A 15,235-nucleotide genomic window follows, 5' to 3' on the forward strand; every position below is an offset into this window, starting at 1 on the left:
CAGGCAGCCAAGAACGATTTTAAGCAGCTGGTACTGCCTCCATCTGCCGGCTGCACTGAGTGTGTGCGGCTCCCAGGGCACCAACACAAAACTCAAGTGGGAACTCTGCCTGGCTTAGTCCTGTTACAAGACTAGTCACTCTTCTCGTAATTTATTCAAGGAGATTCTATCATCTGATAGATTACACAAATTACGGAATCTAAAATTTATAACTACACAAATTCTCATTACAAATAAAAAGCAAAATACCACGCTGCAAAGTTGAACAGACTATTTCACCTCTTTTCCAAACAAGACCTAAATCACTCTAAAAACTATTTGTTCTTTTCTTCTAATTTTTGCATTCTCATTGTATTATAATTCAATTGTATTCTAATTGGTCTCTGGCTTCTCAAATAGCCTGGCAAGCTAACAAAATGGGAATGCTTACTTTGAGAATGTGAAATGCATAAAAGGCATATTTCTCTTGAAAATCCTTACCTATAAAAGCACTTTAACAATAGCATATAAAATCCAACAAGAGAAGAGTGTAGGTAAAATTTCTCCATTAACTTGAGTGGTTTACAGAGAAAGGGAGTGACAAAATTAGAGTCAAAAATTCAGATCACTGCCTGGGACAGCAGGCTGAATTTTTAACAGTCAAATACCCTAGACATAAAAATCTCAGGATTGTTCCAGGAAATGAATATCCTACATTCCTCACTGGGCCCTGGAACTTCACCCATCTAAATGCACAGGAAAGAAAAGCACTTCTTCATAAACCAGAAATAAGAGAAACAGTGAATAAAGGCTGAGTCATCACAACTAAAACTTCAGCTTCCACCTACACCTCTTACACATGCACATACACAGAAGATGAACAGCATTGTTTATGAACGCTGACATATCTTAATATCAGATGAGTCATAATGCAAGGTACTTCAGGATTCACTTTTATCATAGCATGTTAGAGGGATATAAAAAATGGACTGCTTAAATCCAACCCACATATGCTTTGGCCAATGCTGTGTAAGGTTGCCTTTTCATACAATATTTTTCAATATCAAGAACATCTCACTTTAAACAAAAGTCCATTTCTGAGCCTGAGCCAGTTATCTCAAAACAGGTTTGCCTAGTGGTCAGTGTGATACTGTGTGTTCTGTAGTGGTAATTGTAGATATCCTTGTACCTCTTATATTTATTTTAATTTCTACCTCTTAAATCTATCCCTAGCTTGAAAAACATTTTACAAGTTACATAATCATTTAACTAAGGATCTCCTCTCCTAACAGTTCCAGTAGTTCATATCAAAATTTAGTTGCAATTGTGCCCCAACTGTGAATATTTGACTCAGTCCTCATCCCTACTGTAGGATGCTGTGAGGAGGTATCAGCAACACCACAGGCTCCTTCTCTCCTCCAGTGTTAAACATTGCTTATTAGACCTCTTAAACTCCTAGAACTCGTTAGAACAAAGACCTTCAGGAAAAGCATGAGTAGCCAGGCCCAGTTTTACCCCAGATAAGATATTTTTATCTCCAGAATGACATCAGCTACTACTTTAGATCCTTCTCTTTGAATTCTCAGTACACTTATAGCTTCATGGCACCTGGTTGACTTCAACTAGGCTCAGAAAGCTCTGCTTAGAGACATGTGGTCTCCTTAATAAGACAGGTGTTTGCTGGGCATAATTTCTTGCCAATTATGGGGTACAGTCAGAGTTCATTGTCCTTCCAAATGGTGGAAAACTTATTTTTTTAGCCTAAAGAAATAGCATGCTTGCTTTAGCACCCTGAAATGCTACAGGAGAACAACTGCAGTTCACAGACTTTGAGATGGTTTTCTATCATTCTTCAGATTCTTTTATTACAACACCTGCAGCCACTGATCTGCCCTTGGGCTTGTGCTGCCCATAATGAACCTCTGCAGTGACTCAGCTTTCTGCTCACTGTAACTGTTGGTACAGAGCTGAGAGTGGTGTTATACAACCAACCCCACGGATATTATCTGAAATCTGTTCATTTACTTTTGTTATCAGTAATGAACTGGACTTCTTAGCCATGCACAGAGAAAGAGACCTTGGATTCTCACATCCCAAAACACATAGTGCTGTCCTCTCTTCAGGTCTTGCACCACATGCTGCTAATCTAATCCTACTCTAGCACCCTTCACATCAGCCCTCAGTTCCCCTGTCAGTGTCCAATCCCTCTGTGGTTCTTAGTGCTCCCTGTGAGATGCTGAGCCTCCACTTCTACCTGCTTGTCTGAAAACGGGAAATATTCAGCCTCCCCTGTGACTCAAGCTTTACTTGGCATTCCTTTCAAATCCACTAGACATTGCAATTTTAATACGACAAAAGCCTCGGTAGAAACAGTTGTTATAGTAATGGCTGGGTTATCATCTTTGGCTCTAAATTGCTTTCAGATAATGGATCTGATTCTCTCCTGCCTACGATTTCTGTTCTAATTCTTTAATTTTTATTTATGTGTTTTACAGGTGCATAACAAACCAAGACAGAATGTGCTCTGCTGACAAGTGTTATATTCTCTTTCTTTATCACAGACAAACCTTTGGAAGAGTTCTGCTTTGACTGATTAACCTCCTGAGATGCCTTCCAACCTGAACTATCCTAGTACTTTTTCTATTACAGCCTGTTCAGACTGATTGGCAGCCATAACCACTACCCAAGTTAAATGCAGCACCCCGTATTATATATTGTAAAATCTTACTTTTTCCTGGTCCTTTTGTCTGCACATATTTCACAAATAAAGCATTAGAAGAGCAAAGGGAGTCCATCATGCAATGAAAGCAATTTAAGCATTTCAGTGTTAAGTTTCCCCACAGCACCTCTATCCTGAACTTTCACTTTTTAGTCGGGGTCTTTGGCAGGGAGCAGTGAAGAAAGCCAGAAAATCAGGGTATTTTTCTTTTCCTTCAAGAAGCAGATTATTATTTCTTTTTCTTGAAGTAGCAGAAACAGTAATCATGATCTCTTAATTTCCCTCATACAAATGCTTTTAGAGCAAAGAAAGAACTGGTCATGGCACTTTGTTCTTTGGGTTTGGTAGTAAGGTGGTGTTTGCTCAAAGGTTGGACTTGATCTTGAAAGTCTTTTCCAAATTTAATGATTCTATGCTGGAAATAGGTAGAAATCACATAAAATCATTGAGTAGACATCAACAGACACATCCCACAGTGCTGACCTCAGCAATGTTTAAAGAAAGATGGTCTTCCATCTCAGCTGCAAAAAGGACCCAAGATCTACAAGCCAAAAATTTAATTACACAAAAGTAAAACCTGTGGGTCTACTTGTTTAAAGATAAATTTGCATTGTCCAAGTTGAATTCAATATTCATTCATATATTGTATTATTTATGGCTACTCTGAGCCCCTCAGTGTGTGCAAGAAAAATAATTCACCTAAAAGTCATCTGGACAGCAAGTTACTAAGTAATTTCATTCTTTTTACTGGGACTGTTATAGGACTACATGTAATCCAATTGCCTATGTTGCATGTTCCCAAGACTACCTATAAAATGCAATTTTATGCCTGGGTTGATGATATTCAGTTATTTATAGATAGGTGGGCAGCAGAGGACCTTTTGCCATGCTCTTGGAAATGGCCATGAAGTAATGCCCACACACTGTCAGAGGAAGATGATGTTTCCATGCTGTTCTAAAAATCACATCAAGCTCTACAGAAACCACAAATGAGTGTATTAATATTCTGCCATTTGAGTTAAGTCTGTTGATGTTAGTGAATTGCTCCACAAAAAATTGATTTCTGTCTCTATGATTGCTACTCAGAGATTATGATTCCCTTTAGTCCAAAGAATGATGCACTTCTTAGCAGAAAGTCTACACCGAGACCTATCTCAGCTGTTGCATCACTATTTCAGTCACAGGTGAACCATTCCTGGCCTGAAATCTGTCATTTTTCCAATGTGCAAATACATCCTATGGCTGTAAAATGGGAGTCACAGCATTAAATGTGAAGAAGCACCCAGAGCTAGTCAGCTGCAAAACACTGTATGCTTTAAGACTTTTCCTGATAACAATTTATTAACTAAATTAAATAAATATTTATAATATTTATTAAATAACAATCCCAATTTATTAAATTTCTACACAGGATGTGCAACTCTGGATCTCTTATCTTTTGGGGGAGAGTGAAATCTACCATATCCTAATAACTGAGGATGTCCAGGCACCATTATCATGTGAATAAACAGCAGCCTTCCAAATGCAACATAATCTGAAATGTTTGGTAGATTGGTTTTCATGTGTTGAAGAATAAAGCTATACAGAAATAACCACAGAAAGAATGTATTTCCTAGGATACAGAAGCATGTAACAAACAGTATGACTATAGGGAAAAGATATGGATGTTTGCATGAAGAACAGGATTATAGAAGTTATTTAATTAACTGATGCTACCTATAAACATTCTGGAAAGACTCTACAGTATAGGTCCTCCAGAGTTTCCTAGCAACAAAATTTTCTCTGCTTTCTCGGAGTATTGTGAAGTTGTTGAATCCTCCTACACACAATTTGAAACCAGGGATGAAACCAAGGATGACCCATCTTCCAGACTAAAAGCAGAAAACTGTTTCAAAGCTTACAGAAACAGCTCAGTACCAAGCATTGCTGGTTTAACTGTATTTTATTTGCATCTTAGATATGGACTTAAATGTAGCCATCGGGTAATCAACCTTTGTAATGAAGAGCATAACTCAACAACACAAGGAAAGTAAGGAATGAGGTATATTTTAAAATAACTTCAGTGACCACCACAAGAATTAAAAACAATTCCCAAAGACAGTGGTAGAAAGGAAAAAGATTTTGACTGGCAGCTGTCTCCTTGCTTTCTCTAGACAGCATCAGAATGGGAACAAAAGACAATCCTGTTTTATCCTGTATTTCACAGTGATTCCCTCAACAAAAACTCTTTAATTTTCTCAATCCCAGAACAGAGAAAGCAAAAATTTGTTTCAGCTAATCAGCCTTAGTCTGTAATATTATTAAATATTATTACTTCTGTAATGAAATTTAAAATTGCAATAGAATTGTTTTAAAGTCCTGATAGTTACTTATAGTGCCTAAATCCCTGCCCATAGAAACAAGAGAGGGTCATGGCCTAAACAATAAAATTTTCATACAAAATTTCTTCAAAAGAAAGTTCCCACCAACAGAATTAACAGGTACTTTGTGAAGGCAGCTTTCATTTCTTTAATCAGTTAGAAAACAAGCATTTGCCAAACTAAAGAAAATTGCATGAATTCAAGCATTTGCCAAACTAAAGAAAATTGCATCTATAACTTGCAAGACTGATATCTTTCTAAGCACAGGACAAATCACCATCTTACAAAAGGATGGTGAAGTATTTTTAGTAAAATAAAAGCCAATATCAGTAAAGTAGTGGAAAATGATGAAATGCCCAGGCAATTCAAATTATAGCTTAATACAGAAAACCTTATTCTACAAGCAAAATCCTACTATAGGTGAACAGAAGAGTAACAACTTTTTTTGGCCATCCTCATGGCCAAAAAATGGACATGAATATTTTTGCTGTTCTGTTCTCATAAGAGTCCTGTTTCTATAAGCTAGGAGGAAGTGGGACAAGTTACTACTTTACTTTTTCGCTTTGTTTCTTTTGGAATTAAAATCTTGTAAGAGCACCTTACAGAGCATTGAGGTGATTGAAGCTAAATTTCAGTCCTATCTTTAAATTGGATATTCCAAACACCACAGCATAGTTTTGCACCATTACCAGGCTGCAGTCTCAGTCTGTGACTGCTTCCTCAGCCCTTCTTTAAGAGGAGTGAACACCAGACAAAGGCAGAACATAATTCAGCAAGCCCAATGGCTAAAAATACGTCCATACTATGATAGGTATTCAGAACTGATGCCCTACATCTCCTACTGCTACTTCAAAAAAAAGGGCAGGGGAGGCAAGAAATACTTCACTCTTCCATATTTATCCTCCCAAACAGAATGTACAAGCACTGCCTACATCACGTGTTACAAAAATCAAGATCTTTGAATATCTACTGGCACGTGGGTAAGAATTTAAGTAATGCAGACATCTTGTTCATTATTTGAATACTAAATCAAATAAGAAGAGTGTTTGCAGACCACCAATAGATGCATTATCACAACTGAAATCTCCTAACAATGCATGCAAAATGTACGCCTGTACACACATGCTGACTGGCTTTCAGACATCAGCAAGAATCTAACTTGCCAGCATGACAAAACTGTTGACAGAAAATCTACTGATCCTTCATGCCAGTTATTCATGTTTTGGTGCAGGATGGTTTTCTTCATTAAATATATACACACACACCCCAAAGAAATTGGGAAAAAAAAAAAATCTAAAATCTGCTACAGTACAGTTCATGAGTATATCAGCCCATGGAGATGCTTCTCTGTTTAATACATTCAGTAGCAATGACACCTGGATATGAAAGATATATTATCATAAATAGTGAAGCAAAATATTAGGCAACAAGCTTAGAAACAAGGTAGACTTATTTAAATAATGTTAAGAAATAATTTGTGAGAAAAAAACATGATCTTTACATTTGCAACCCAGAAGACACAATCCCATCCTCATGTCTGGACAGTGTAAAACAGGCAGTCAAACACAAAGAGGTCATGCAGCTCTGTTAGATATACCAGTGGAAAGAAAAGAGAGACTGCTTCATATGACAGGTTTTAAGGCTCAATTTGAAGGAGGAAAGCTTGAGTAGCAAACCACATAGGCACCTCACTAATCTTTTATTTAGGAGAAATGGATAACCGAACAGTTCAGCCACAGCCCATGAGATTCAGGTGAAAATCTGTGCTCCACATGTGACTTTAAATCACAGCTTCTCAGTACCTTGTTTCCCACTCTCTGAAAAAGGAAAATACTATTATCCTTTCCTATTTCACAGCAGGCCTGTAAGGATAAATGTATTAGACATAGACGCTATGGTAGCTGGTTGACTTCAGCATTTAGAATACGATGAAATTATACTTGTGTGAACATGCAAGTGAGATTTGCCAATAGAACAGTGAAGCATGAATCCTAAAAGTTGTCACAAGCAGATCCCCAGCACTCATACTATGAGTGGGCAGAGGAGAGTTTCAGCTAAGTTCCATATGGAATGAAGATCAAGACCAGATGCAGCTGAAATGTGAATGGAGGAGCCACAGAGTACAGCTACAGAGCTGTAGCTGCTACAGGACGGCACCATGTAACTGGGAATACATGGGACATGTGGGGCAGCTCCAATCATCTGTGTTACCCCTGGTAAGTCATATCTGTAGATTTACAGACAAAAATATTAGCTGAGCCTCAAGAAAAAACATTACAGGTTCTAAATAGCCCAATCCTTGTAATAAAGGAAACAGTCACAGAGCTACAGTCACAGGGCTTTAGCTTATAACCATGAATATGTAATTGCACTGTTTGTACTAAACACAAAAAATAAGTCATGAAATGCCAACTTTCTCCATGTGGAGTTTCATTTAACATGCATCCAGTTAGTACATACATTGCTGTTAATAAACCTTTTGTGCTTTTCTCTGCACCAGTATTATGATGAGTGGAAACTATGAAGTTCAGAGCTCTAAGCATATGGAATTTTCCAGGTCACATGTTAAACCAAGTGCTGGACTGTGCTGGGCAGAGAACATTGAGAAGGAAAAAATCTGAATTCTAACCATATGTTTTGAAATGAAACAATATGCTCATTCTGTTACAGCTGAAAACTTCTATAAATGCTTTACAGTTAGCAGCAATAAAAAGGGAAAGTAATCTTGAAACAGCATTTACTGTCAAACAGCAAGTAATTACAGCATAGTAATGAGAATGCCCGATGTAAATATCACAAGCATGACGCAATACAATATTTATTAAATTATACCATTTCCATCATAATATTTATTAATGTGGTTATACAAGGATTAAAAAACTGACAAGAATTAAAATAAGTGGGACTTAGTTTTCCTTTTAACAATTCCATCTTAAGGCTATTTTTCATGATCCTCTGAAAGATGAAAATCTCTCCTTCTACTAACTATGATCAGTAGCAGAAAAGTGTGACTATTCAAGAGTTTAAAATTTAATTGCAACTACAGAAAAGGCAATGAAACCCACCCCCCCCCAAAAAAAATCCCACACAGAAAATAGGGTAAAGGCCAGTGCCTAGGACATCTTGGAGAGGCATCCACAGCTGCAGTCTATGACTCAAAATACACTGTACAAGACAGCCCCCTTTGCCAGTGGGGGAGCTGGAAGTGTTCTGCTGTGCACACATCCCCGCTAAAAAACACTGTGCTTTTTTGCTTATCTAATCACAGTTATTGTCATTAAAAAGTCAGAATTTGTCCGGGTTAGAAATTACCGTTAGCGTTTCAAGCAATTAAAGGCGGTCCAGAAAATTAGTTAATTGCACTCAAATACAAACGTGCTCTTCCTATTAGACTTAAACTGCTCTCATCAGGGAGTTTTTAGGTTGCATTTATGTTGGTAAAAGGAAACAACAAGAACAAAAAGAGAGAGAGACACTAAACTCTTTCCAGTTCTCAGATTCTATACTTGGTGTGGTATCTGGGATTATTTCTGTGATTTAATATTGGGATTTTTCTGTTGCTACATTATTTCTGTTGCTACGTTGTTTATATTATGCTTGTAGATTCCCCATATATTCTGCAGACAGATTTTGCATTGGCTTTTCACAACAGAATCCTAGAATCCCTTAAATTTAGATGGTTTTCCTTATAATGTACTCATTTATGAGGTTACAATCAGCAGTATTTGGAATGTCATTTTAAGTTTAATGAAAACAATTACAAACAGAAGTCAGAATTTGTTTTCATATAATAAAATCCATAAGTGTCTTAACAATACAGGCTCAAGTTACAACAGCAAGGTTCCAAATTACTTAACAACTAACTTTTCACTCCAGAGGCTGAAGATTTTTATGACTAAATTAAACATAGCAGCCTGTATATTCCAGGGCCAGAAAGCTTGAGGTCTTCTGTCTCGTCAGACTCAACCTGATTTGAAGGCAGAGAAGCATATTAAGATTCACTTTAGAACATAAGACAAACTCTGGCTTTGTTTTTAATATTGTAGTTCTAGTTCTCACAGTTAGCATTGCACAGAATAAGTCACCACTGAAAAGAATTTGACAGGGCCCTTTCAGTTTAAAGAGAAACCTTTTTTTTTAATGTCATGCTATGAGCTAACAAAGAAAGTCTTCACATTTGTCAAGAGTGCCAGGCTTAGTCTGATGTGATAGATATTTGCTGTATGCAGCCTCAAAGCAGCATCCAGACATTGCTTTCTCCAGCAACAAGGATCTATATGGTTTTGGGGGAGAAAGTTACAGAGTAAAGATATCTGTAGTCTACAGCTACAGGCATAAAACTCTGGTTGGAGTTTGAGTATGCTGCAGGCATTGGCTGGCTTTTAGGATGTGACATATCTATAGATATGCCTAATGGATCTTCAAGGTCTGTTTCAGTATAGCAGCTGGTTCCCAGTTAGAAAAGTACTCTTGCTATTACTGTCTAGGGACTTTTGTGCTAGAATTAAAAGTGATTTTGATCTATAACAGGAAGAAAAACTAGAAAATAAAGCAAAGGGGAAGAAAGATCTGCCTAACCTCAGAGCTGAAAAAGTGGCCTCAATCATCTGAATTAAGGGATGGCTCATGACTGTAGTAGCTTGTAGGGCAGAAGCAAAGTCTGCAGAGTTCAACTTATAAATTTTTCAGACTCAGGAGTTCAAAACAATCTTATGACATGGCTTTCATCTACCACATATTGCATTGTCTGCCTCAGTAAAACGTACAAACAGGCAGCAGCAGAACTGAGTCCTTCAATACACTTCTGGGCACTAAAACCCATCAAGAACTGACACTTTCCCATCGGCCTCCACTGTTCTAATCACTAATTTTTGAGGACACATCATTAAGGAGACCAAGCCAGCAAAAAGAGACAAGGTGGAAGGTCAGGGGAGATGCCCACAAGAAGACTCATGGAAAAAAAATCAGACGGGAGATGCGATGGCAGTGTAAACGACTGTCATTTCAGCCACTTCTGCGCCCAGAAGTGGGATAGCCCCAGTTATCCCCCATCCCCGCAGGGCTCGGCGGGCGAGGGCCGGGCAGCCCAACTTGTGTAACAGCCGGGGCAGGAGCGGCTCCTCCGCCGCGCCCCCGCTGCCTCCGCCCTCGCCGCGCCCGCCCGGCCCCGCTCCGCCCGCAGCCAATGGCACTGAGCGGGGTGGCCGCGTGTGGTGGCGCCGACCCAGCGCTCGGAGCGCAGGAGGAGGCAGCGGGATCCGCTCCCCGGCTCCGGGCGCTCCCCCTGCCAGCGCCGGCCCCTCGGTCCCGCAGCCCCGCCGGTACCCGCAGCATGGACTCGGACTCCGGGGAGCTCAGCGAAGGCGAGCCGGTCTCGCCCGCAGGTAAGAGGGGGCTGGACGGACGGACCGGAGCCACCCGAGCGGTGGGACCGGGGCGACCGCGCCGAGGAACGGGTCGGGGACCCCCCACTCTGCCTCTGATGCAGCTCCGGGGCAGCGCTGCGAGGCTGATGGGACAGAGAGAGGGGAGGGCAAGCCCCGCTCCAGCGGCCCCGAGCAGCCTCCCCTTCCCTGCCCGGCCGCCGCTCGGGCACGGACATCCCGCGGGCTGGAGGGGTGCGGCTGCCCGGGGTACGGGAGAGCCGCCCTGAGGAGCTCGCCTGTGACGCAAAAGCCGGTTAAATCGCAATGCTGGCGCAATGTGATGCTTTATATCCAGAGGGTGCAAAGTTTCTAAGGTTTTGGTCATGGCTATTCCGCTGTCGCTCCAGGACCACTGCGCCTGGAGAGACCCCCCCTCCGGGGCTGGCACGCAGGGCCCCCGGGCTTTCAAGTCCTAACTTGTCAGAAAAACATACTGTCTGGCTGCTGCAGCGCACACAGTTCTTAGATGAGACGGTAGAGGAAAAAAAAAAATCCCTCCTAACATTTCCAAATCTCCACGTTCTTCTGTCCTACGCAAACCAGACCGTGGCTGACGTGCCGTAGCCAAAGGCCATCCAGCACACATGGGTGGTTAGAAATATAAACTTGTGTGGAACTCAGCGCACACAGAGGCAGGTTCGCTCTACCAGGACAGCACAGTCCCGGTGCTGGTCCCGAGATCTACTGTGAGCTCACGGTCACCCCCTTCCCCACGGACACCTCGGGGTGTTCGACTCCGGGGTCGGTGGCAGTGTCACCCTGCCCGCAGCAGAGGGCCTGCAGGGGTGTCACACACACGGCTGGCACACGACAGATGCTGGGCTGTCACTGAGACCAGGTGCAGAAAGGACCTGTTTGACCTCCGGCTTCCCATGGTGGAAGTCACAGGCATCTTCTCTGAAGCCATTTAACTGGGATCAGATGCAAGTAAGCACAATTGGAATGATGTCTGAAATAGTCCTCGTGATTATAATAAATCCAAATAGAAAGTTGATGTGTTATGTTACGAGATCTTTGAGAAAAATCTTTTCACCGTAACCAGACCAGTTTAGACAAGTACTTTATCGCAGCTCATACCTCCCTGCACCCTCAAAAAGGAAAGATTTCAACACCAAACAGCATTCTAACTACAGCAGGGGAAATATTTTAACTGTCCTATTAATATTACTTGCTACTGCTGTTCATCACTGCTATGAGGTAAATAAGTGTTACCTTGTCTAGTCTCCCAGCAGAACATTTTATAGCATAATCTTAAATCTAACTCAGTTTTAAATATTAGGGGTATTTACTCTTGATATCTTGCTTTGTATTTTCTTACTTGAGATCTAGAGAATGAAATAAGACTAGCAACAGGTCACAGAGCTCCTTATATTCACAGAGCTCTGTTAGGCTGAACTTATTAGCGAAGACCACCAACAGCTATACTTTTTCATCCAAATAAATATTCCAAGATGTGCATGAAGAGCAAGTTACAAACATTACATTTATAAACAAATTAATGTAACATAGCTCCTGCCAGCAACTTACTCCTGTTCTGGATAGGTTTTTCTTTTAAATAAATTAAAAATAACCATGCTTCGAGATTGCCATAAGTGCTTTTCATGTCACCACTTGCTAGCTGCCAAGAGATGATGTTCATCAGTCTCCTCTCCTCCTTTCTATTCCTTCTTTGTGCTGTCTAAGAGAAGAAAAATCTAGTATTTTGACCATACATGGCAGATGCCTATGCAGTAGAATAAAACTGGAATACAGTGAAAACTTGGTTGTTTTGTCTTAACCAGCTGCAATCTTTTTTTCTGCGCTACAGAATTACTTGCTGTTTGCACCCCCACCCCACCCCCATCCTCTTTGGAAAAATACATTTTTGCTGGATTTCATTTGGTCTTTTTTTCTGTGCTCTGCCATATGTACAGTGCAGCATCACTCCCTATGTGGGCGTTCAGTAGTCAGGCTGTCAGTCACTGCTGCAGGCACAGAAGCTGAGGGGTTGTAGTGTGGGATTCAGTCACCACCTTGTTCAGGGAGGTGCACACCCCACAGATCCCAGTGACCAGGGCGAATCTGCCTGTGATTCATAGGGCCAGGACAGTACCTCAGAGGAATATTTGGGATGAACTCCTAGTAATGGTTCAATTTTGGACACTGATTTTAGAACAGCTTGGAGTTGGTATCAAAAGTGACAGCAACTTGAATGTTCAGGTTATTTGCTTCATTACCAGTCATTACACTTCCCCATTTGTAAAGCAAGGACTTCATCTTACACAGTTAAAACTCCTTTTAGTCATTGCCCACTGCTTAGATTGTCCAATTGTTCAAGCCCAGCATGATACAGTTTACTTTATCTCCAGGGCTCCATGGTGCTAATGCACCACAGATGTTTAAAACATCACCCGTTTAAGGGTTTGCACTACTCCTGCAATACTTATTCAGCCTTTTGCCATGTCCCAATGGAACGGCACCCCTGCCATTCCTGGGACTCATATGGGTGTGCGTGGGGCAGGAGGCTACCTAGTACACCCCCACCTTCTGCCACACATGCTTGGCTTCCAAGAACCAGCTGGAATCTTGCTCCAAGATCCCAGCAGCCTCATTTCCTTTAATAGCCCACTTAAAACCGAGCCTCCAAGGAGGCAGAAGTATTTTTTCTGTGTTTATTCTGAACATGTCACAATAGCATCTTCGTATTTCTTTGTTACAAACAAAAATCTCCTTATATGTGAGCAGTACAAGATGTTAGCTGTACTTTAAAGCAAACAAACAGTAAAAAGCACCACACCTCTAAGAACATTCGGCTCCACAGCCTTGGCTCCCACAAGTCTCCCACACCCATCTATTACTGCTTTGCATCTGAGTTGTCTGTAGGGTCAAAAAGTTTTGATTTTCAAAACGGTTACTCATGAGACAGACTCCTATTAAGAGCATTAAAGAGGTCTTCACAAATCTGAGAAATTTATATATTGTAATGCAAAAGAAAAAAAAGTTACATGCCTATTAGCTCTACCCTCAGTGAACCTTCTTGAGTCTCACTGTAGAGGCAACTAGTCACATTCCTTTTCTTATCCTGAAGAAGAGCTTTTGAGAACTGAACAGGTAATCTTAAAATAGAACACTGTTCCCTTTTTTAATGTCCACCTATTGAGAGGTTGGTTTTTTAAAAAACCCATTCAACAGAGCAATGGTCTCCTTTTCCTCAGCTTCCTCATAGGCATCCTGCCACATGAAAGAATGATCCTCCATGTCATCTTTCAGAGTAACATTTCACAAAAATCCAGGTCATCACCAAGAGCAATGATTTTGCAGTGGATTTGGAGATTCTGCACGTAAGAGAAAAAAGGTGGCAGACCTTCATTTGATGTGCCCTGTCCTAGGTTCCCTGGCTGGAATAGGCAGGGATTTGGCCATATAGCTTTTGTGCAATATTGATTTAAGCCTTTCTACAAGCTACTAAGTCACAATACAGATTTCTGTTTTTATTTTCACAGAACTATTATGTTTCACTATTAACATAAGATAACTAGAGGCTTAATTGCCTGTAAGATCTTTGAAACAAGACAGATTATCTTTGTGAAGTTTAATATAATGTGGAGAGCAAATTGTCACTTGTCCCTTCTCTGGGTTTCCTCTCACAGAAGAAGTCAAAAGACATTTGGCCTAGGAAAGAGAGCAGCTTGTGCTCCAAGTTGAGCTCTAAACTGGTGACAGGATTTTATTTTTTTTGTTTTAAGCATTAGCACTGTGGAGCCTACAACTCTGTATAATGTCATGGATAACAGAATGAAGACAGCCTTATCACGAGGCTTCCAGCCACAAAGGCAGTGGGAGTCTGAGTATGACTTCAGCATGTCTTCAACAGGGCTAAGATCTTAATGCATTTAAATTTATTTGGTAAATTATCTGAATTCTACCCCAAACAATAAATATATACTTACTAAAAAAACCCAGAAGATTTAAACATTATTTGCTGTTGTAAAACAGCCCCAGCAGACAGGAATAATTTTTCTGGAGTTGTAATATTATTTGATTTGCAGTGCTTAGTAAATATTTTTTTCTGCAGTGCTATGTGAATGGCTGGTAGTTTTGTGATGTTAATCTTTTAAGCCTGTTACATATTTTAATTAATGTTTCACAGAGTTAAATGCCATTCAAGAGCTAACATATATATTCTTGCAAATATAAAAGGATTTCGAAAGTGTACTGCAGGCATTTAGCACTTAATTATTTGAGGCATCAGTAACGTGCTTGTGTGATATAGGAGTTCAAGTAGGCATTGTATAACTTTTTGCAGTATCCCACCAGTCATTTGAACCATGGTTATCACGACAAAAGGTACACTTTGCCCCAAGGAATACTTGTGTGAACAATGAGGGGTTTGATTTATCAAAGCCTGATTTTGATTCTACATAGAAATTTCCAAGTCAGATATGCAATAATATTAACTGGACTTCAGACAAGCCAGCAGAAGTGGTAGATAACATGTTCTAGATATGAAAGCTGGAAAAAAAAATTAAAAGTAAAAAAATTTTTTATTAAATTATTTTTAACACCTGTCTAATAAAGAGCTCTCCCTTCCCTTTCTGCTGGAAAATAAAGGAAAAACAAAACTAAGTGGCAAAAAGATGGACAAACAGACATGAACTAGCATGCCATGGGAACCTGTACACCAAACTCTTACAGGGCTTTTCAGATCACACTGCAGACTGAGGCAAGCACATGTCCAAGGTTCTCTGCCAAGAGAGAGTGGGCAGGAGACA

At 40.4% G+C, this 15,235-nt stretch overlaps 1 protein-coding gene across 1 annotated transcript in view; it reads left to right on the top strand.

Moving 5' to 3' along the window:
• Positions 1-10,143: 10,143 nt before the first annotated feature.
• Positions 10,144-15,235, top strand: part of TNFAIP8L3 (TNF alpha induced protein 8 like 3) — a 46,417-nt gene continuing 41,325 nt past the window's right edge. Inside the window, exon 1 of the mRNA XM_027732079.2 lies at positions 10,144-10,442. Within this exon, the coding sequence (XP_027587880.1) occupies positions 10,244-10,442 (199 nt within the window). The 5' untranslated portion in view covers positions 10,144-10,243. The remainder of the gene's footprint in view (positions 10,443-15,235) is intronic.

The sequence above is a fragment of the Pipra filicauda genome, unplaced genomic scaffold (genome assembly GCF_003945595.2).
Source record: "Pipra filicauda isolate LSUMZ 115617 unplaced genomic scaffold, ASM394559v2 scaffold7_size6619720_pilon, whole genome shotgun sequence".
Classification (NCBI taxonomy): Eukaryota; Metazoa; Chordata; class Aves; order Passeriformes; family Pipridae; genus Pipra; species Pipra filicauda.